Source organism: Carica papaya, chromosome 3 (genome assembly GCF_054855325.1).
Source record: "Carica papaya isolate Zhongbai chromosome 3, ASM5485532v1, whole genome shotgun sequence".
NCBI lineage: Eukaryota > Viridiplantae > Streptophyta > Magnoliopsida > Brassicales > Caricaceae > Carica > Carica papaya.
The window spans coordinates 35,004,970-35,030,174 of NC_142311.1; the positions used below are offsets into that span (position 1 = coordinate 35,004,970).

The 25,205-nt window shown below is 31.8% G+C and overlaps 1 protein-coding gene across 1 annotated transcript; it reads right to left on the reverse strand.

Annotated features, from left to right (window-relative positions):
- Positions 1-10,363: 10,363 nt before the first annotated feature.
- Positions 10,364-23,368, reverse strand: LOC110806436 (cyclin-dependent kinase C-1). The gene is made up of 13 exons (XM_088216808.1): positions 23,245-23,368; positions 23,044-23,160; positions 16,602-16,683; positions 16,416-16,506; positions 16,275-16,304; positions 16,034-16,143; positions 15,883-15,955; positions 15,682-15,802; positions 15,493-15,610; positions 13,027-13,166; positions 12,864-12,921; positions 11,491-11,561; positions 10,364-11,254 (listed from the first exon to the last, which is right to left on the reverse strand). Exons 2-13 carry the CDS (start codon positions 23,148-23,150, stop codon positions 10,717-10,719), a joined length of 1,539 nt encoding a protein of 512 aa, XP_088072934.1. The 5' UTR covers positions 23,151-23,160; positions 23,245-23,368; the 3' UTR covers positions 10,364-10,716.
- Between the last annotated feature and the right edge of the window lie 1,837 nt (positions 23,369-25,205).

Below are 25,205 nucleotides of genomic sequence, written 5' to 3' on the forward strand. Positions count from 1 at the left end.
ACACTTGTATCGATCCTTGCGATTAAACAACTCTAGGGCCCTCGGGGGGCCAAAAATTTACGGAAAACCGAAGCTTACCGGCGGCAGTGCTCTCGGGTGCGGCGGCTCTTCGGTGAAGTTCGTGTTTTGGTGATTCGGCTCCGATCAACCTGTAGAGAAAAGAATGGTGATTACAGTGATATAAAAATTGCATTAAACGGAGGCCGGAAAGGGTCTCATCGGAGGCAAAAACTGAGGAGGGGCGCGGCGGCGCCGCTGGGTTTCGGCAGTGTTTTCCGGCCGTTTGGCCGGGATTTTGGCTTCGATTTGGCCACATGAGAAATCAGCGTGGAAAAACGAGTCGGGGGTACGAAATTTACCTCGTCGGAAATCTCTCCGGTGCGGCGGTGGGTGGCGGCGGCTGGCTTCTGGTTCGTCTTCTCCGGCGAGGGCAGGCAGCTAGGGTTTTGTGGTCTGGTGTGGGGGTCCTATTTATACCCTTTTGCCTTTTGATCTCAGCCGTCCATTTTGATTTAATCTGGGCCGTCCGTTTTTGATTGAATCTGGGCCGTCCGTGCGATTGTATCTGGGCCGTCCGATCGCACGCTTGATCTGGGCCGTCCGATCGCGCATACGCCGATCGCCAATGTGGTCCGTCCCGGATCGACGTGGTCTTGCCACGTGGCAGGTCCCGGTTGGCCGGGACTGCTGACTGGGTCTGCTGACGTGGCCTCTCCCTTTTTTTTTTTTTTTTTTTTTCTTCTTCAATTTCCCGGGCGCTACATATGACCTAGGTCTAAAATGTAAACAATTAAATAAAGCAATTATGGAAATCAAAATTTCAAACTAGCTTAAATCATATACTTAAATATTAATATAATCATTTTATTTATCATCTAACATTCAATTTAATAAGTGCAAACTTACATAGTAGTAAATGGTCAAAGTTGTATAATTCATCATTATTATATATATCGATTACATTAGCAAGTATGATTTTGCATTACACTCGTAAAAAGTTAAAGTATTCATCTCTAAAACTATTTAAGTAATTCGCAATTGACGAACAATTCAAATTCATCTATTTCATTATCACATGTCACATGACTTGTTATAAATTGATGGCATTCCATTAACTAACATTGTTTTAATAATTTACCTAGTATAAATTATCGTTACCTTATCTTCATTTCCTTTTGTCTTTTTCTCGTTTACCTTTTTTATTTCGAGTCATTACCTTTTCCTCTTCATTTCAATATGTCTTGCTCACTCTCTTTGCTTCACTCTTCACCTTCATTGATTTTATAATCGAACTACTAGTCAAAACTTTCTTTATTCAATCTTTAAGATTAAAAAATTTGGTATAGTCTATTACGTATCTATTACAAGGTTATTTTTTTTTAAAAAATTATTAATTTATATATTTTTTAACAAAAAAATTATAGTATAAATATATATCACTTGAGGTAAATATGACCTTAAAAAAATTATTTTAATAGTTAAAATTAATACATCTTATTTGAATATCACGAGTTCAAATTTTATTTAAAAAGTATAATTAATTACTCTGTGAGTATATAAGTCGATAGTGTTAATTTATAAATAATTTATTTAATTCATTTGAATTTTTATATTAAGTGGGTACTAAATTTTAATGAAATTATTATTATTTTTTTATAAAAAAAATTATTTAATGATTAAATTTTTGTAATTAAATACTTAAAATATGTTAAAAATTTTAAATAAATTTTAAAGAAAAGAAATAATCAATGGGCGGACTCTCACAGAGACCTACATATGGATGACAGCTTCCGCGGGCGATGCTCTCCCGCAACGTGTCAGGCACCCACTTCCTCGCTTTCGTGAGTTTATTTCAATAATCTCCACCTTTTTTTTCCTATTTTGCCCCTAAAACATGATTAATTACTACTAATCCATAATTAATTAATATTAAACAAAGATTTTATTTGAAAAAAATAACAAAACCGATGGTGGCTGACAGCAGAAAAAATTTGACCGTTATAGATAAAGCAACTACTAATAATTTATTTACCAGCTTTTTTCTTTTTACCATTTATAATTATAATTTACCTTTACAGAGCATAAAAATAATTACCCCTGACGTGGATTTACCTTACGAGGTAAAATTAACTAGTAATTAATACGCCAGGGAAATCTCGATCTGAGAATAACGGACGGTCAAGATTCACTTGGCTTCTTTAATCAAATGAGAAAAAAGTCAACCGCTGTGCAATCTAACGGTCGGATCAAAATTGGTTCAATGGAGAAAATGCCCAACTGGGTTAGTAATAATAATTCACCTCTTATTCAAAAGTTGGTCTCTCTATATATATATATACACACATATACATACATACATAACTTTATATATAGATATAGTGGTCAGCCGTACATTCTTTCATCTATATAGTTTTGAGCTACTTATGATTCATTTAATGTTATGTTGGGTTACTGACCATTACTTGCACCTTCGGATGTTTATAGTGTGCAAATTATTTATATACTATGTCATAGTAAAATATATAACTTACTTTACATGGCTATACGTATACGTTTGTTTGGGTATGTCTAAATGTTAAATAAATGAAGATTATACTTTGATCACATGTTCTTTTAGTAGTAAACAATATGTATATATATTTTTTGGTGTCATGCAGGGAAAACGTACATATATATATATGTATGCATGTATGTATGTATATGTGTATGTATGAGCATGTTGAGGGTGACGAACGTGAATGGTTGGAATTGAAAGCTTTCTTAAAATGAGAGGACACTAAACCACTGTCACGGGAAAGTGCTCACATTTTGGTCTTACTCCGTGACCCCATTAAAAATCATAAGCAAATTCACATACATATATATATATGTATATATATATGTGATATAATTATTTTGTTAAAAAAATAAAAAACTAATCCAATATTTTCCCAGTTATATTAAATTAAAAATTACCCATTTGTTTGCGATAATTATTAGTTTAAATTTAAATTTTATGAAGTATTTTCACAAATGAATAAATATATTGTATATAACTTTACGGACAAAAATACCCTTGAAATTTTGTGTTATTTACAAAAATACCCTCGTAAAAGTATTATTATTGTACTTTTAATTATTAAAAAAAACACAAAACCGAACCGGGCGGTTCAGAGAAAACCAGACCGGGAGACAGGATGAAGCGGGTGTCACGTGGCAAAGTTATGGTGGTACAGGTGGCGACAGAACAGCTTTCAGTTTTGGGAAGAATCAAAACCGTCCTGTACCGAGTTGATCTGCCACGTCAGCCTCAGACAATTTTGTTGACTTCAACTTCCTTACCTCGCCCTTTGACCAGTGGGTCTATGTTGGATTAAATTAGATTTAAAATTTTGATGATTAAGAAAATATTTAATGGTAATTAAATTCGTAATTAGCTCTAATCTTATGATGTTAACAAAATAAAAATGATAATTAAGATTATAATCCAAGACGCCGTTGACCCATTAAATCAAATAGTCTTGCCGGTTCTTAGGTGCTTTGGTCTTTTCTTAAACATGACAACGAGTTCATGACATACACATAATTCAACTAGTAAAACTATATATATATATATATATATATACACGCACACCTATATGTATACAATAGCAAAAGGTCATATATAAAATCAATTTTCCTATATAAAATAATGTATCATAAGAATGATCTATACATACTACTACAAATAAAAGGCATTACTTACATTTCCTTTTTCATTTCACTATAATTTATAAGTAAAAGATATAAGCATATATTATACGAATTAATTATAAACTATAAATTCAATTAGTAAATAGAATTAACCGAACTTAACTCAGTAATTATTTATATTTTTATTTAAATCATATTTCGTATATATGCGACCAATATCTTAACAAGTGAAGATATAATTTATCTTAAAAGACTCAGAGTATTTATTCAAATTAGTCCATATATTTTTTTTAAAAAATTTTGAGTTAATTTATGTTTCGTAATTAATTTAGAGTGTTGCATGTTAAATTTATTGGCACGTGAAAGTTATTTATTAGTTCGAGTTTTAGTTGAATGTTATATTAAATGTCACGTAATAGTTAGCATAACATTTATTTTAATTTGGACCAGTTACGTAAAGAAAAAAAACAAATATCCCTAATTAGGCCTTCTTATTTTTTCTTCTTCTTCTTCTTCTTCCTCCTCCTCATCCTCATCCTCTTTCCCCATTTCCCTAAGCACATAGCATCTCTTAGTTCACCGTAAAGGAGCAAATCTATGGTGGATGGTATAAAATATGAAAAGAGTCTTTCAATCTATCTGCAACAGTCTTTATTCCTTAAAAAAGAGTTTAGTTATGACTGAATATTTGCCGTAATTTTTTTTTTGAAATTTTCACTGAATGACTCAGTTATTTTATTTCTTGTGAATGTAGACTGATTAACATAAACTTTCCAAATTTTTTATTCGTGATGATTTGCTTGTTTGTATATTATGTTTGTCTACAAATTTTTCTTTCTTCAAGTTATCTGTAATAACATCAAAAAAGTCTTCAACCTGTGTCCTTATTATTATTATTTTTAAATTTCTCAAAAAAATTAACAACGTTAGAGAAAGAATGAAGGGTCTACAACTACAGGGTGAAGATTTGCATGCAGAGGGAAGGATCGAGCCAAATCCATATGATCATGTATTTGGCGGTGATATAGACACTGATCAAGAGTGAGAGGTTGGGCATGGCTTCCTTATGAAAACATCAATTTTGATTTGGGTATAGACGGTATCTCTTTATTCTTTGTGATATTGACCACATTTCTGATCCCTATTTGCATTTCAGTGGGTTGGTCATAAGGACCGACAAGAAGAAGACTTGTTCAATATCGATGGTGCATCCATTTTTTTATGGTGAGTTACCATCTCTCTCTTATTTTTCTTGCATATTATCTTATTCGTATTCTTCTTCAACTCCAACACCCATCAAGTCTTTAGATTCGTCATCGTCATCGTTAACCAGTGCTCAGTTTTGGGGAGAGTGGAGGAGGACGAGGAACAAAAAAAAGGATAAGAAGAAGGCTGCTTAATTAGGAATTTTTTTTTTGTTTTGACCGATTCAGACCAATCTAAATTAAAAAAATATCGCATTAGATATTATATGTCATTTGACATTATATTTAACTAATTACGTGTATCTATAAAAACATTTCGTGTGTCAATATTTAACACATAACAACTTATTTTAATGATATTAACTTTTTAAAAGTACACATAACCTCGAAAATTAAGTTATAGATGATATCATTTTTCTTTTAATGTATTATCTCGAAAAGATAATCGTACCAATTAAAATTAAACGGGATAGATTCTCATATAAATAAGAGAAATATTGTCACTATTATATGTATATGTATATATATATATATCAAATGTTTTGTGCTTCGATTTATGAATCCAAGTAACGGCTAACTTGCTCCAATAAGTAAAAGTTGAACTGAATAGCATCGGAGATATGTTTGCTTAAGGTTTCAGCATACTTAATTAATATAATACAGTACGTAAGTATATGCTCTGTCATGTACTTACATGAATATATATATATATATACACACATATGGGTTAATTATTTTTGTGCATCTTGAAGTTGTAAATGTAAGCATGACAATCGATGAATATATATATATATATACATACATATATTATGTGTGTAAATTTATCTTTTGTATATACATATATATCTGTCTATATACATGTATATATGTATGTATAGATATATGTATGGATTATCTTGTGAATGAAAAAGCATTAAATTATATATATACTGTGTGTGACAAGATAATAGATAAATATAGTAGTGGTATATCGTAAATATAAATATAAATATAAGTACTTGAGGGAAATAAGGAGAAAGATGGGGGGTTATTTTGCAAATATTAAAAAATTTGGAGTAAGTAAGTCAGGCCGCCCATGTGGATTTTTTCTGGGGGGATAAAATTCCCAATCTGCTTTCTGCTTCCTCCATGTGACCCTATTTCTCCCCCCTACGACACTTACATATGCATGTAGTATACCTATATATCCTACACCTATATATCTACATTACATTATATATATATATATATATACATACATATATACATGCATTATTAATTCATATTTCTTCAATATATATATATATATATATTCGTATTGGTTATATAGCATTTGGTTTATCTTATAGGGCTAGCATCCCTTTCATGTGTCATGTCAATCCCATTTTAAAAATCACATATACTTATATATATATATATATATACAGGTCTCATATTAAAAAGCAATATATATATATATATTTAAAAGTATGCATGATTCATCTCTCTCTCTCTCTCTCTCTTCATTTAACCCCACATGCATTTTCAGATCTCCATTCCACCATCTTCTTTTCTTTTACTTTTCACTTATTTTCTTTATTTTTAATTTTAATTTTAAGTGATTTGATCATTCAATCTCATTTTCACTTCAGAGGACTCTTATATATGTATATATATATATATGTGTGTGTGTGTGTGTGTATATATGTAAATCAAATATGGGAGTGTGGAACTCCCACGTTCTCTCACCGACCCTCCTTTTTTCTGCACACATTCTTCTGTGCTCTGCACAGAAAGTGTTTAAATTGAGAGGTTAAACAATTATTAACAGCATTACCTTTTCTTTACTGCTACTGGGCTTATAAATATATATATATATATATAAGTAATTATATATATATATACACATTGTTTTTCTTAATAATTAAGAAAGTGCTCTAAGATTGTGGTTACCAAGAACAATAAAGCTATATAATATATATATATATGTTCAAACTTAATTGTCCATATAGGAATGAACCTGCAGGAACATGTATGTATGTATGTATATATTATAATACAGAAATATAATATATATATATATATGTGCATATGTGTGTGTAAGTCTAAGAAATGAATTGATTGGGCTAAATAGATTTTGGGAATGCTGAATCAATGATGAAGAAATGGGATTCTGATTCCTACATGGGGGTTAGTAGTATGGTATAGTTGGACCACTTTGGAGACTGCACACTACTCTATATCTCATCCACATGGACATCATTTATATATATACATATACATATACATATACATATACATATACATATACATATCTTTGTATAAATTTGTACAAAACAATGGGTGACAGTCAGCTCATTTTTACACTTCAAAATTTTGCCGCTTCTCTTTCAATTCTTCTGTCTACAATTATCAGAAAACTATATTATAATCTGGTTTTTTGTTATATAATATTTGTGGAATATGTATGTATGTATGTATGTATGTATGTATGTATGTATATACATATATATAGGATTTCAAAGTGACATTTTCTTAAAACAGAAGTAGAGCAATTTCCCTCCCAAGTTTTTCTTTTGACCCAGAAAAAAAAATTTGACATTATATGACCTGCCTACTATATACATAATATATATGTATGTATATATATATATGAAAATATCATATACACTATTCGTTGGTAGTTATTTGCATATTCATTAACCATGAATTAACATACTTTTGTTTTGTTTTTGCAAATTCTTCATCAACATTCAAGAAACTCAAATGCTTTGCCCTTTAGAATATACATACTATATATATATATACACACACATGTATACATATATATATATATATATGTAATACTGCGTACTTATCTAATTATAATAATCATATATATTCAAACAAGATGCATGTTAAATTAAAAAAGAATTGTCAGAGAGAAAGAATTAATACCTGCTGTATAACTGGATTAGTCCTAAATAAATACTCAATTACAGCCTCATATCAGTTGGGTTTATAGACCTACATATATATATATATATGTGTGTGTATACATATAGTTGAAGATTATATATATGTGTGTGTACATATATATATATATATAGCTAAAACAAGAGTCAAATGTTCTGATTGTAATTAGAGTAAACATTGGATGAAATTGCACATGACTTGATTGAGTAGATATACAGTGTATCAGCATGTTTTTTTCCTTATCCCCACAAATCAAATCATAATTAAAGAAATAAAAATCAATCACTCAATCACATGATGTAATAAAATTCTTTAACTTGTGAAGTTATCCGGTTCATAAAATTAAGTGACAGCTGGATACTATACATATATATATATACACATACATATACATACACATATACATATATATATGTGTGTGTACAATGCATGTAGCCACCTTTCCTTGTACTTATAATAAGTAGCTACATTGGGATTTTGCCATTCCTAAATCATGAATAGTGCTTTGTGGTGAACTAATTTACCCTTATATAGGTTATATCTATACATGTAAAATCATTTCCTCAACATATATATATATATATATATTATATGGGTGTAAATATGGATTTTTTACGCTTTGGCTTGAAAAGAATCACTACATACATACATATATATATATATATGTGTGTGTGTGTGTGTGTGTATAGATCTAATATACATAAAACTCTTGTGAATGAAAAAAAAAGTTATAGCCATTTAGCTTTATTTTAATTTGTTGCAGATTCCGTAGGTAGCCCGAAATGTGCATGGCGTAGGTGTAGGTGTTATATAATTACTACCATACTTTATCAATAAATTATATATATGTGTATATATATATATATATAGGTGTAGCATGTGCATTGTAATTTGTGACCTATTTCATTCTCTTTAGACACCTAACATAATTTACGGGGCTGATATATATATATATATATATATACATACATACATATATGCTTTTTTCAATATGATATGATATAAAGAGGAGGAAGTGAAAATGTGAAGAAACAAAAGATGTTTTTAAACTCAATTATATAAAATTAAATTTCATCATAAAAATTAATTTAATTAAAAAAAAAGGAAAGAAAGAAAGTTCGAAAATTTGTAAACTATATGTATCTAATTTTATATTATTTATTAATTAATTGTGATTAATTTAATTAAAAAAAATTTAGTAATTATAAATATTCTTTTACTAAAATTATAATGTTTAATTTATTTATAAAATTTAATTTAATCATACAAATATATAATAAACTAAACTTTAGATCTGTTTGATTTAATCAGTGTTATGAACGATAATTATTAGTGTATAATATAATTATAAAATAATAATTTTAATATTTTTAATAAAATTTAAATTCGTAATTATTAAACGAATCGTTTAGAATTTTTTACTATTATACGACTACCGTGTTATAAGTACATTTTTTTTCCTCGAGCTAAAAAAAGTATCGAGCTTTCTCATTGAAGCATGCTCCGTTCACGTGCCTCTCCTTTTGTCTTTCTCAAGCCGTGCCAATTTCATTACACCTTTTTTAACTTTTCAATTTCATTGAACAATGCAAAATACCCACATAATAATAGTATATAACACTCTTAATTAAGTTAATGAAATATAATTAATAACATTAAGAATTGATGTACTTTTGTACATTAATTACTTAATTAGTTTAAGATATCAAAGCAATAATTTTTAATATTTAATTGTTTAGTTTAGTTTAGTTTAGTTTGATTAAGTTTAGTTTATACTTTTTAGGCTTAGGCTCTGATTAATTAGTTAATTGGGTAAACTAATAAATGGGGTTATTGGCTATGGTTTTTTCTTTTTTGTTAATAATGATGGATGTATACATACAAATATATAATATATAATATAATATAATATATATATATATATATATGTGTGGGGTATGATTAATGGAATAAGTGACTTAGAAATGTAGGCACTGCACATTCTGTAGTAGCCAGCCAATTAATTAACCCCAAATTTACTATTTTAGTCCATAGGTTAGATTTCTATTTTAATATATGTATTATATAGTTAAATTAATTTTTATTTTATTAAACTCCATTATAAAATATTTATTTTATTCAATTAATATAAAAATCCAACTTAATTACAGTAAATATATTAATAACTTAAAATTTAAATTATACAGAATTAAATATTATAAAAATTATAAAAATAATGGATGATAATATTGTGTTACTAGTAAAATTTAAATTCATAATATTTAAATAAAATATAATAATTTTAATTAAATAAATATTATTAAAAATTTAATTTGAATTTATTTATTAATACTAAACTTTTTTTTTATGAAACTCAGACAATCAGAAAGAGTTATATTAACAATATATAATAAACTTTCAAAAAGCTCAGAATCAACTTTTAATTTTTTTTCTTCTTGAAATTAAGTCATGTATTTGCAGCATATGAATATTTTCTGAAAGGTAAGAATGGTACAGTAGGGTAATCTATTATAAACGTAGTTAGAAGAGAATGTTCATAGTTTGATATAATAATCCACTAAAAGAATGGTAAATCAATACAACTAGAACTATATATATATATATATAAATTGAAACGACTGTAAAAAATACTTGGGGTCTCATATTGGTTTCCATTTAGTTCTTTGAGAGCTTAGAAGCACTCTTGACGAAAATTTAGGTTAAGTTAAAAACCCTCTAAATGAGAATTTCCTCTCGAACAGAACGCAATTAAGGGAAGTCAGAAGCTACAAAAATCGAGCACTTAAAAAAAAAACTTTACCGGTGCCCCCGAGATTCCTTGGCAGATCTGAGTTTCGACCGACCATCTCAAAAGCTCCAAAGACAGATACCGGGCTAGTGTCTCTCTGTTTAGCTTGACTTCTACTAGGTGAAAATAGATTCAGACTCACTGCTGCCAACCATACTGTTGATTTCGATTGCCACCGGCTGGGTTGGAACCTCTGCTGCCAGCAGATCCTCCATATTGGCCGCTTTGGGAATAGTTCGGAGGGCCAACTCCGTAACCGCTACTGGGTCCTCTAGGACCAGAAGCAGGCATACCACTTCCGGTGTAAGGAGGAGCTCGTCCTTGTGGTGGATATGGTCCGCTGCTGTAACCTCCAACTTGGCCTCCGCGACCCTGGCTGTATCCCGCACTGCTTCCACTTGGAGGGTACCTATTTTGACCTCCGGGTGGACCACGAGGCTTTCCATAATAGTGGTGGTTAGTTCCAGCAGACACTGGAGCTGGTGCATTGTTCATAGGATGGTTTGGCCCTGACCAGTGTTGGGAATGAGATTGCCCGGTATGTTGAATGGGAGGCAGCCGACTATGCTGCTGTGGATGCTGCATCTTCTGTCTCTTTGCTGCTTCTTCGTTTTGTCGCTGTTGCTGCCTCTTTTTCTTCGTCTGGAACTCATGTGACGATTCATATTTGGGCAAGCTGTCAATGCAACCATATGGAGAAAGCAAACATCAGTTAAATTTTGGGATAGGAAAAGATGTATGTAGACATGAATATAAGAAACGAAAACTTGTCCGCCACATAGCATAACATATTTTAGTTTCTCCACTGGATATTGCAAGTTTAGCACCAGCCTTTTTCCTTATCTTGAAGACGAACAATAAACTCAAGACAATGGATCAAGTGTATGATCTAATCAGAGACATGGAAATTACCTCTTGGGATCGCAAGGTAAAGGGTCAGCCCAGAAATATTCAGCATCAAGTGCATCTTTTGCAGATATCCTCTATAGATTTTTTTTTTTTTTAAAAAACACAATTGTTAGTCTCCAATTAAAAAGAATCAGAACCAAGCAAGTTTCAGGTCTAAATCACATTCCTATAGCTTGAGAATGCTCAAATATGCCATCTTATTATCACTATTGACACGTGAAGGCCAGTGAGCACACTGCTCTACTTTCATTGCATTAGTAATAGATTGCAGAAGCCTCATAATTAGTGCATTATCAAAGAAAAACTATAGATGACAGAAAGCCGCTTTATAGCTACTCCTAAAGAATTGACTTCCACTCTCAAGTAGCAACTAATACAAATGACATTACCTAAACTTGTTACTCCAAGGAGACAAACCCCTGATTTTTCAGAAACACTTAAGACACATCATGCTATATTTTTTATACAAATTCCATAAAATATTGGAAATTTAAAAAGTTTGTGTCAGTATTTCACATCCGGCTTGTTCTCCCTTATGTGTTACAGCCCTTTTAGATTTGAATTTTCCTTTTTTTTCTTTTCTGAATTACTCTTTGGTTTTAAGGCAAAAATAATAAGCCCCCTCATATTAGCTTGGGGTTAGTTTTTTGTTTAATTAATTTAGGAGTACTATGCCAAAAAAACATGCCATGTCTACCTAATTTACTATACCTCTCAAAAACTAGCTTATAATTCAACGTAGAAGAGTTAAATAGGCACTATGTAATTGGCTTCCTATTTGACACCTATTGCAAAAAGATCAAACTACTGGAAGTTAACAATTTAAGGAAATAAAAGACTATAAGGAGTTCTTGATACGCCTGTTTTGACTGAAAAAAAACCGCATACATGAGCAAATATATATGGGCTTATGAACCATGAAAACCATAATTGAGGAAGAAAAACTATCACCTCGTGTTTTGGCCAAAATTTCCCTTTTGAATTGTTAAACATTTTTTTCCAACTTTTCAACTTAGGGAGATTGTATTTTCAAATATTTGACCATAACATGAAATTTATAAGCAAAAATTCACCTAATCAAACACATCTAAACTTGTTCCCGGGGGGTTTATAAACAGAGAAAATAATGAACTTTTTGTCCCCATGTTGCTTTCAGTCATTTACCAACTTTCCAACTTAGAAAGATTTTTATCAAACTTACCAACTTATGATAAGCTTACTAAAAAGTAGAAACACAATTAACCAAACACACTGAGCTTGTTTTTTCAGCTCCTAAACTCCATATGTTCATAAGCATTTAAAAAAGAAAAAAGAAAACAGCTCATAAATGTCCACTATGTAAAGGAGTACAGATATTCAAATATTGAAGGTGATACCTGGGATGGATCAAGTGTCAGCATTCTCTCCAATAAATCAAGGGCATGGCGGTCAAAACTACGAGTAAAACCAAAAATATCAAAACTGAATCTGTTGAAACAGGATGGAGAGCCATAGTTTCAAATAATGCCAACTGGGAAAGCTACATCTTTCTTTACTTACTGTCTGAAAACCTCCCTAACACGTCTCTTCATGGGCCTTGATGGCTTGAAGTTAGCATACCAAGGAATCTTAGAAACCCCTGGCCAATTATTTTCATCAGGTGACCCGCAAAGCTCAAATATCTTGTTCAATTGTTCAGGCTACAAGAAGTAAGAGATGTATATTACAATCAATCCCCAAAACAATTGAAAAAAAAGATGTACCATATCGAACTTGATCATTCTGCTTCATGTTCAAAAAATATTAAATGGGACAAAATTTATTGGCTAGCACCATATATTCAAGTTGACAATAGTTTCTGAGATTTCCAATGTTCTTAAGAATTTGCTTCCTACAAATGCTTGTCAAAACTGCCTTTCCCTCAAAAAACTGTATGTTAGTCTGAATCAGTGGTTGTTTATAAAAGTTCAGTATACTTTCTAAACAAAGTCCCATCTTCAGACCAAGTTAGAAATATAAGTAGTATCAAGAAAAATTAAGCTTGAAAGTACTTAATCTAATCCCAATTACACAAGTAGTTAACACGGGTAATTGTGTTGGTATCAAGAATAAAATAAGCATACTTAGTGCAGAAGACTAAATTGTGAGACAAGTAACATTTTCAAAACTTGCGCACTTCAACGCAAGACATGCCCAAAGGAAACACGAAATAGTCAGAACTCATTGTCCTACATGACATTTCTTTTTTCACCTTAAAAATTCTAAATATTGTAATTATTTTTTTTTTTGAAATAAAAAGTACGAAGTATGTATTAACAAGATACCAAAGGGAGTACCACTCATGTACAGCAAATTTATAATCATGTTAGAGTGTCAATGATATTCCCAAAATTCTCATCCCTAACAATGTCATGCACTAACAAAATAAACCAAAAAAAATGAAACCACCTATCTTTTAACTTATTATTTTCTCCCTCTTTATTCTCAAAAACCCTATCATTTTTTTCTTTCTATAGGACCCAAAAAATGGTCAATGAAATCATCTTTACAAACTCTCTTTTTACAAAATCCTTCCCATGCCCGTATCTCCTCTTTTACCGAACCCACCATAGTCCAATTAATTCCCAAAAGACCATAAATCATGCACAATAGCTTATAAGCTGCAGGACACCGTAAAAAATGTGGTTGCAAGATTCCGCGGCATTCATGCATAAGTAATACCTGTTGACTATAGTGTGGTATCTTAACATCAGCTTATCAATTGTCAAGTTACTTTCCGACTAGCCTCCCAAGCGAAAAAGGCGATTCTAGGGGGCACCTTTGATTTCCAGATTTCAAAGGCCAGGAATTCATGTGATTATAAACACATTTTTCCCAAGCCATCCACTGAATGATTCAAGTGAAAGTTATTTTAAGAATACTTTTAGTAAAAGTTAATTTGTAATTAAAAACACGTGCCCAATTGATCCCTAGGTTTCACGATAGTTGCTTTTACTAAAAATCATTTCCAAAGTACTTTTACCTGCTCACACTATAAATACCGTAAATCCTATTGAAAGCCAAAACCTTCCAACAATAATATTTATGGTTATATGTGCATGTCTTTCTACAAATATCTAGCTAAGAAAGAGCCCATGGAAAACAGGTTCCCTTATAGATAGATATGGAAGATGAAGGCACCCTCCAAGATAGCTTTCTTTCCATGGGATAAAAGTAGAAAGTGCTTTTTGACTATTGACAAGTTAAAAAGGAGGGGCAAGACTATGATGAATTGATACTGCTTGTATAAGAAGGCGGAGGAGACATGTGACCACTTACTACTTTGGTGCCTCATTGCGTACAGTTTGTGGTCTATGGCTTATGGTTTGTTCGGTGTTAATTGGATGATGGATGGTACAGTAAAGGATAAACTATGGGCTTGGAAGGGATTAATATAGAAGAAAAAATGTCTGGGGCTTATTCTACCAGCAATATTTTAGTTTTTATGGAAAGAAAGAAATACAAGAGTATTGAAGGGGTAGGTGATGTTATTGACAAAATCCAAGAGAGACGGTTTCAAACCCTTAGTTTTTTGGTTATGGGTCAACTATTGTACTAGATGGAAGATTTAGGAGAAGTAGTTAATATCTTTACTGATTTGTAAATAACTTTGTACATAGGTTTGCACCATCTTGGTGCCTATATTTAATGATACATTTTTACTTTATTATTTAAAAAAAATGTTTATATGCGTGGCTGTTTGTACAAGTAAACCTTAAAGCAAATAATACTACCTATTCTGCTCTGATTGGAAACAAAAAGCCAAGCATCAAGGAATAACTATGATATCCAATTCAAGCATCTAGCGTTTAAATAATTTTGCACCAATTTTTTGCTTGTATAAGGATTTTAGCAAAATATTATGATCATCTCAGTATAAAAATCATGGTCCCAAAAAATGCAAATCATAAAGGACAATTGTATACTAATCTATCATCATCATATAGCTTGTCCACAAAAATAACAAATCTAGGGCATGCCTCTAACCTCGTTTTTGCCAGGCAAGATTGGTTTTCCATTCAAAAGCTCAGCAAAGATACAACCAACAGACCACATATCGACAGCTGGACCATATTTTGTGGCTCCAAGCAGCAACTCTGGGGGCCTGATGAACACATCAGTCTCAACCAGCTAAAATAGGAATTTACAGACTAATAACACATAAATAAGACATACCTATACCACAAAGTAATAACACGGTTTGTAAGATTCCCTGTATGATCATGAGAAAATAACCTTGCAAGCCCAAAATCTGCTAGCTTCAAATTTCCCTCATTATCTATCAGAAGATTAGAACCTGCATGAAAGTGAAAGCGAGGGTTAAGAATAACGAAGTTGAAAATCTCATCTAACTTAAAATCATAATTTGACAATCACCTTTAATGTCTCGGTGAAGTACTTGATGGAGATGACAATAATGGAGCCCAGTTAGCAGCTGCTTCATGTAACACTGTTAAAAAGAATACTGTCAGTATGATGTATTAGATAGTCGAGATAGACTAAAAAAACACCACCAGAAATATGATACCTTGATCTGTGGAACTGTAAATCTCAGTCCAGGACGATCAGAAAGGCCAGTCAAATCATGGTCCATGTACTCAAAGACCATGTATATGCCACCTTTGTACTTATTACCATCTGTAAATCCAGAAATATATACTTAAAATAGGTTAACCTGGACACTTCTAGGATCATATGTAAGGTTATATGAAGCCAAAAAATATACGAAGAATTAATTGAATAAGGTTAAATGCAGTAATTTAGCCCACCTTGCCTCCCTTGATCATCCCTCTCCCGACCTTCAAGGCAGAGAAGAAATTTATCAGGCAAAGAAGCTATCAATCCAATACTATTTGCACACAACATACAGACACAGAGATGACTGAATCATGAACCAGGAAACTGAGTACCTGGAGAAGTCACAATTTCTTTCAGCTTTATAACATTTTCATGATTAAGCTTCTTAAGAATTTTAATCTCTCGGATGGCAGTTATAGGAAACTGCATAAAGAAATTAAAAACATATCAAACATGTGAATTAAAATGTAAGGAATTATATGCCAAATTGAAACGACATAATAAAGAAAAGTACGAACCCCCTCTCTTTCATTGTCCATGCGTATCTTTTTCAGAGCGACAATTTCCCCAGTTTTGATTTCTCTCGCCATGTAAACTTGACTGCAAAACATGTAACCACATAGTAACTATTCAGGCAACAAGCTCATCTCATCTCACAGAAATCTCAAAGAAATCTTGACCACAGTAAAAAGAAAGCAGAACAAACTCACTCAACATAGAAAATCTTCAGACAAAAAAGTAACATTGAAATTTTGACGTCTTTAAATTTTTCTCTCAAAAGCACAGCAATTGTTGTCCATAACTTCAGACAGTCTAGGAAAACCAACTAGCCACTTCAGTCCATCACTAAGCCATGTCTTCTTGGTTATTAATTTATTTCCAGTTTCAATGGCTTTTTTTAGAAGAAAAAACAGGTATGTACATATAGAGATTGCAACTAGGGGGTTGAATGAAGATATAGAGGAAGAATTCACAATGTATGCAAACTTTTTCTTGAGATAAAAATGAAACATCATTACGAGGCGCCAAGTGCATGCAATCCAAGAACCAAATATTTACATAACAAACATCAAACTGCCAATAAGATTCACCAAATCCACATTATGAAGGACGGAAGGCTCTGTCAACAATTTTTTTTCTTGTGAAATAAAAAGTATAACAAGTATTCATTAATTACAAGCACAAAGGGGGTGCAGACTCATATTAAAGATGCTTACACATCAATCATATAATCTACAAGGTAACCTAAACCCTCCATGGAATACAAAGAATTACCCATAGCCAAAAAGCTCAAGGTCTGATACCACCTAGCTTTAAACTTATCAACATCCTCTTCCATCCATTCAAAAAGTGCTTCTATTCCTTTCTTTCCACACCACAAAAAATAGTAAGAGAAATCAATCCTAAATGTTTTTTCTTACCACTAACACCCTTCCAAGTCCATAACTCCTCCCTAATATTATCCGCCATTACCCAACTAATTTCCAACAACCCATACGCCATATATGACCGCAAATCTCTTCTGCCCTCTTACAAAGGTAGCACCCTTTCACTAAAATCTTTTCCCTTTCATCAACGTGTTGATGGTCAAAATCACTTCACGTCCTGCTTCCCAAGTGAAGAAAAGATTCTTGGAGGAGCATTCACTCCCCATATTTCCCGGAAATCGAACCTGTTCTCCCCTGAGTCACTCTTGATCAAATATTTATAAAATGGCCACACCGAAAAGAGTTCCATTTGGATTATGGGTCTAAATCAGTTGGTCATTGCTCACGTTCAACGATACGGAAGACAATGAGCTCAAGAGAGATTCATAATGATTTGTTTCTCAATCGTTAAGATTCCTTAAAACTTCCATGTGCCACTTTCTTCCACCCCCTAATTCTCTAAATGATTCATTAACTGATATATCGTTGTAACTTGCAATTGCAAAGATCTATGAAAATTTCTCTTTAAGCGCTTCCTCCCTGAGCCACAGATCCATTCAAAAACTTGTTTTCTCTACATTGCCAACTTTCCACCTAATAGATTTCTAAAAACTATCCTGTCCAATACATTTTTTTTTCATACCCTTGCGCCATGTGGTCTAGTTACCCATCTAGGATAGAAGCCTTTATCCATTGTACCATACTTTGCCGTGTCAACAAAACATTCAGGAACTGGAACCAATAGTCTCTAATCCTATCGGAAGAAGAGGCAATAGCCCTAAAAAAATAGCCTTGTTTCTTTCTCCCAATATGACCGACAAGATAGACATAAGAATAAGTTTGAGAGGTTCTTTTTCCTCTATTTACTAGCTTTATACCTGACCAAGCAAAAATTTCCTGAAAATCAACCCAGCCGTCATCCAATTCAAGTTCAGAAGGCATAAAGCTGAATTCCACAATCTTCTAGCCTTTGACCATCACAGGAGAAGATGATTAGGGGATTCTTGCTTATTAGAGCACATAGGGAATCCACTGACTAATGTTTTCCTCTCTTCCTCTAGTTGTCAATGGTGAGGATCCTTCGCCAGGCTGCTTTCCAGACCCCCAAAAGAAAGCAATTGAAACCTTTGCTATTCCATGTTTGCTTCTAAGGGAATTTAAATGCAACAACTTCATGTCGGTCCCCACCTAGAATCTCGTTATAGGACCTTGTATGAGCTTGTTAACAGAGAACCCATAAATTTTCAAGATAAGAAAATGCTCAAGAAGCTTTTTCTTTAAATTCTTCTTTGCTTCTCTTCCTTTCTGCAGAAAGGATCTTAGTCTTCCGATAACTAAAAATAACTGCTTCTATAATCATATTAAAAAAAAAGGATCTTAGTTTTCTTTAAGTTTTTATTTTTTGTATTTCAAAAAAAAGAAAAACTGTTTCTATAATCAATGAACTTACTAGCAGTTAGAACATTATTAAAACCTAATAAACTGAAAACTAAACAAGTAAAAGAAAAACAACAAAATATGTAAATCTGTTATAACTGAGTGGTAGCAGTAAGCTGCCCAACAGAACATCAAACAAATATGTGGCAGAATATCAAAACATGATACCTAAATAATACAATTAATATAGCAATGCAGAAGATATGCCATGGAACATAAGTTAATAACTTAGCTTTGTCAGTAGTTCTTCATATAAAATATTATGGAGCATAAGTTGTCATACACTTCATAGAGAACTTATCATCCTTAGCAAGGGGCTAGAAAGGAGAATCATCCAAAGAGGTAACAACCTAACACTTTGAAAGAAGTGCCATCAGCTCCAAAAACTCGGCAAAATTCCAGTAATTGAGATTTCTAGAGAGATTGATGTTCTAGGAAAGATGGTGATGCAGAGTTAACTAAATTTAAATTGCCTAAAAAGATTAAAAATAATAATTCTTTTACATATAAAATTATTATACTATTTAGGAATCTAACGTTATAATTTCGATAATTTTAGGATTGCTATTGAGTTTGTTTGGACTATAATTCTCTTTAGTATTTAGTTTTCTTATTTTTATCAGCAGTAGCATTTTCTAACCCAATTATTATTAATATTTCTTAGCCTAATTCTATTTCAGAACGGATACTTAGAGAACATTATAAAGGTCATTTTAATTTCACTTTTGGAGATGATGTTTAGTTATTCAATACACTATTTTGGGAGTTTCTCAATTTGATGGTTTTGTTATACAATAAAATCTTTACTGTGATATTTAAAACTTGTTTGATGTCTTAAAACCTTAGGTCTGATATCTAGATTTTATCTCAAATACTAGAGTAAGTAATCTTAATATGTCCAACATCAATGATATTAGAGCTAAAAAAACCTTATACTAAACAGCCAAAAACCTTGCATTCAAACAACACCAAACCATCTGGAAAAAAATTTATCGAAAATTGCGAACCCTAATCTAGTCTACCAGATGCCATCCTAGATCATGACCACCAGCAAAAGGTGATCGCCACAGCCACCATCACGGAACTCAGAAAACCCCAACTAGCCAAAACCCAAAGCCCTAACACAAAAGTTCTCCTTTTTTTTTGAAATAAAAGTATAGATATATTAACAAAGCACCAAAGGGGTCATTGATCGAAAGTATTATACTAACACAAAACTTCTCCTTAAAATGCATCATTGATCGAAAAGAGCTTGAAGGTCATTGCATCACCAAGTCGCCAAAGATCACAACAACAAACCTTCCAGCAATCATCAACCTACAACCCCCACCACCGAATGAGTAAACAACTAAAACCCCAATAGTGCCAGGTGACTGAAAGCTGGCGCATGAGATCACGCAAAACCAATGCACAAGTGGGTGTATCAGAATTGTTACTTTTAAAACCAAATTTGACCAAACCAGTTGACCTATTTTCCAAACTGGTTTCCACTATTCAAAACAAGTAGTAAGCATTTTTACATGCTCTTCTTGTTCTTGGTCATGTTCGCCAAATTTGCATTTTATTGTCCTCTAATAGAAAAATTTTAGACATGTGGTATCTTAAGAAAGAGAATAAGCCATCATTCAAAGATGGTCAAATTCATAAGTCTTTCTTAGTTGTAGTTAAGCAAAACTGAGTGGTTAAACTGAAGGAACAATAGAGGCATTCTCCAATTTTTCCAAATCTTAGTTCATTATGGAAGATAAGGTAAGAAAGTTGTTATCATGAGAATTGTTCTAAAAACCTTGTCTTGATCTCTATACTTAAACAGCTCAAGCTTTCAACAAAACCACATTGGCGAACATCATATATACTACGTTTGCTAATATGGATATTAAACCCAACAGAAGTCAGTTTCTATTCTTCATGGTACCTAGAATGATTCAATTTTTTGTGATCCACACATATTTTTCTAGGTTGACCTTGGTTCTGTAATCAACATGTTCAGCATGACGAGATCTTAAGAGCTCAGCAAAACTGCGTGATTCACACATATTTTTCCAGCACTTATTAAGTTTGAAATAAGGATATAGTTCAAAAACACATAACTACGGAAGAAATGGTTAAATATAAATGTTAAAAAGCTATCTTCAAAAAATAAATGTCAACAAGCATATATAGTATCAGCAGCATTTCGAGCAACTTTCCACGCGTGCATCAGCCCTCACCCCTGAGCGTTCTAAATCAGTAACCTCTAAGAATATGTCGTTATTGAAGTTGAGCTACACCAACCACCCAACATCACTACAGTTATGAGTTTGCAAAGGCTCTATGAGAGGAGAGCTGACCAAAGGAAACCAGGAAAGCGGCAACCAGCGAGCATCTAACCTGCCGCAGTCTACCAAGAAATTGAGTAGGGAGGAGATGGAAATAGGAGGAAGAAGGGTTTCTATTTCAACTGTGATAAACCATTTATCCTAGGGGATATGTAGAAAGCTATTTCATTTAGAGTGTGAGAACGATGAGAGAAGAGATGAGAAGGAAGCAACAGACCCTTTGGTGCTTGCAGACAAGCTTCAATTCAAGAAGGGGAGAAATGTTACAATACAGAAAAAGCAGCACGTGGCAACCATGGAAGCAGCAAATGGAAAAAGTTTTAAGTCTATAGTTGGCTAAGAAGTTAGTTTCTTTAGGAAACTAATAAGAGACGGAATTATTTAAAGATTTCTATTAAGTACGAGTTACAGTTATTTAAGGATTTCTATTAAGTATTTAGATTTAAATTTAATTGGAATAAAAATAGGACTATGATTCCTAAAACTATAATTAGATTAAGATTGAGATTTGGAATAAAACTCGGAATATGATTCCTAAAATAGTACTAGGCATCTAATTCAATTAGCTTCCCTAAAAATACATCTATTATCATGAATAAAATCATGAACTATTAACCCAAGTGTTTCTTTCTAAAAGATTGGAAGTTTTCTTCGACGAGTAGGCCGACAAGGCCGAAAAACCATAAAGCAAGCAACTTGTCACAATAGGCTAGCAAGGCCGGAAAACCGAAAAGCAAGCAGCTTACTTGCTTCAGGATTTCACACTAACAGGTTCTGCGACCAGATCCAAAGCCCTGACGTAATGGTAGTAGAATCTTTTTCTAACTCTATAGGTATTGGAGCATGAGCACGGGCTTGTTAAGAAATCTTAATGATTGCGAGGATATAGATATCTAAATCTAATCCAATATTTGTCACTACATGGGACCTTGTCTGCAGTCTTGGAGGAGCCGCTCTGGAAGCTTAATTCGAGAGGGATCCTCTCGAAAAAGTCATATTACTCCTATTTGACAAACAGTGGAAGAACTAACAAATAATTCCTATAGAATCTGATTTGGAAGATCAAAGCACCACCAAGGGTCGTGCTTTCTACTTTGAAAGCACCAAGTGGTTGTATTTTAACTTTAGATAATCTGATTAGAAGTAAACGAGTGACATCCATGAAAGAAAGCTACAAAGGCTGTCAAACATCTCCTCTTATGCGTCTTTTGTCCTGACAGCTTTGGTCCTTGGCTTATAGTCTACTGGGGTGAAGTAGGTTTTCAGTCAGGAAGGCGATATGGCATGGAAAGACATTCCAGGGATAAACATGGGCATCAAGAGACATTAGACGGATAAACGTTATAATAAGCACTCAGTCCTTATTCCCCTTGGCAACTTACGGATCATATAGGGGAGCTTTCATATAGAATTAAACATGGTTTCATACCTTGTTTTCTGTGAAAGTTTGTCACCTTCTTTACACTTGTGAGGGCTTAAACCTGATTGATATTGTCATACTCATAAATAGTTTTATATACAGGTTGCATCCTTTTGATTTTATTTAGTATTTTTCAGATTTTAGATATGATAACCAACCAGGGGAAAAATAAAGCAAATAGCCGCACGTAATTTTATAACCATACAGAGGAAAAAAGGAACAAGTAAGATTTTAAGTTTTCACCGATTACCTATCAAGTCAATCCAACAGGAAGAAGAAAACAAAAATTTTCAGAAACAAATTGAAAGGAGAAATATATGAGTGAAAGGCAAAAAAAGAAAAAAAGAAAAGCACTCACCCGTAAGTTCCTTCTCCAATCTGCTCCAATTTCTCGAAGCAGTCAACACTGCGAGAACCCCATGTCGGCGGCGACTCCTCTATGTTAAGCTGCCCGAGTGCCGCCATCTCTCTCTCTCTGAAAGAGAAGTGGTTATTGTAAGGACGAAGAAGATATTAGGAAACGCAAAGACAACAAAAAGTTGATCGGAAATTGCATGACCTTAGCGCCGCTGCGCGTGAACGAGTTGGCGTCCGGTAGGGTTCTTGTCGGCGACTCGCCGGCAACGCTGCAACTGGTTTTTTTTTTTCCCTGGTTTTAACGAAAAAGATTTTCTCTCTTCTTATATACGAGTTATAATTTGAATATAATAAAATAATATTAATTTAAAATTTTTATTTTAATAATTTTTTTAGCTAATTTATTTTTATTGCATATTTTCAATTAAATAATTATTTTAATTGTTAATTTTCGTAATTAAAATTTTAATTATGTTTAAATTTGTCTAATTTTAATTTGATATTTAGTTAATTAATATAACTGAAATAATTAGTTTTGTGTAGTACTTTAATTAGTCCATTAAAGAATTTTACTTTTATTTATAATAATTAATTAATTAATATAACTGAAATACATTACTTTTAATTTAGTAAATTAATCATTTAGATATAATTCTAATAGAATCTTTATTAAAATACTTTGTAGTATTTTTAATTAAATTTTTTATTTACTTATTATTGTAACTTTTTATTTAATATTTGAATATCTAAAGAGTAAAAAATAAAAAATAGTAAATAATAAATATAATATAACTCTTTATTTTATTTATTTTTTACTTACTATGTACTTAAAATTAATTTCAATTGCCCATTTAAAAAAATTTATCTCAAAAAATAAACATTCGTTTTTAAAATAAATTTCTCAATATTCTATTTTAGAAAAATTAATTTATCAATATTTATTCATGTAACAATATTTATAATCTCCAAATTCGTACGTAAGTATAATATGTATCAATATTTATTCATTTAAGATAATTAATTTATTTAGAACTATACATATTCATATTTTCTTACCATGAAGTATATTTCACGTCTCATGAGAGAAAATACTCTGTCAAATAATTACGGTTATAAATCAAAACTAAAAAGAAATTGACATAAACATTTATAAAAAGAATTTTCAGTATTACAAAGTCAAAATAGATGGTTGTTGAGGAAGCATACCGAAAATTTAACACAACATTGTATGATTTATCAACGTCAGCGGAAACTTAAATGATCAGAAAGTTTAAAATTTTGAGGAATTGATAAATCTGCTGATAGAATATAGTGTTTCTAATTGTAATGATCACGCTGTATGAAAGTGTGAAACAATGACATTTTTTATGTTAAATCATATTATCATTTTTTAATGCAGAAAGAACATGTGACAACACATAATTTTTCTAGCAAAACAAATTTAGAAAACTAAAACTCCGTCTCGCATTGCTTTTTTCGCTTACGAGGCATGCTGAGAGATGATTTTTAACTATTGACAAGCTGAGAATTAGAGGAAGGGTGTTGGTTAATGGTTGTTATTGCTGTCTAAATGTTGAGGAAACATGTAATCACCTTTTTATTATGGTGCCCGATGGCATATAAATTATGGTGCATGATCCATAATCTATTGGGGATTAATTAAGACAGGGTTCGTAGAGGGAGAAATTTGAACTTGCAACGGGTTATATATAAAAAATAAGATTACTAACTTGATTCATTTGATCGTTTTCTGAATCATTTGGAAGGAGAGAAATAGTCGAACTTTTGATAGCATAGAGAGTAATAGCTTTGATATACAAGATAGATGAATTCATTATTTTGGGTCTATTTTATTATACCATAACATTATCAGTGATGTAAATTTTAAAAACGTCATCTAACACGATTGCAAATCCTTTATAAATGAAAATACTCTTGTTAATGTATACTATACTTTTTATTTTAAAAAAATTGCATAAAAAGATAATAAATTTGTATTTATATTTGAATTATGTATATATATATATATATATGTTATCTTCTATTATAAGCTTACCAGTGAAACACATTGATGTAAATTTTATTAAAAATTTAAAAAAATATATATTTTTTAAAATAAAAAAAATGTAAAAAATGATATTCACATTGTACCAAAAGAAATAC

Bases quoted from the DNA above. Each gene is read 5' to 3' on its own strand.
- LOC110806436 (XM_088216808.1), bottom strand. From the start codon at position 23,150: ATGGCGGCACTCGGGCAGCTTAACATAGAGGAGTCGCCGCCGACATGG. The intron at 16,684-23,043 runs GTGAGTGCTTTT...CATGTTTTGCAG, and splicing joins ATTGGAGAAGGAACTTACGG to TCAAGTTTACATGGCGAGAG. The intron at 16,305-16,415 runs GTACTCAGTTTC...TCTGCCTTGAAG, and splicing joins AGAAATTGTGACTTCTCCAG to GTCGGGAGAGGGATGATCAA.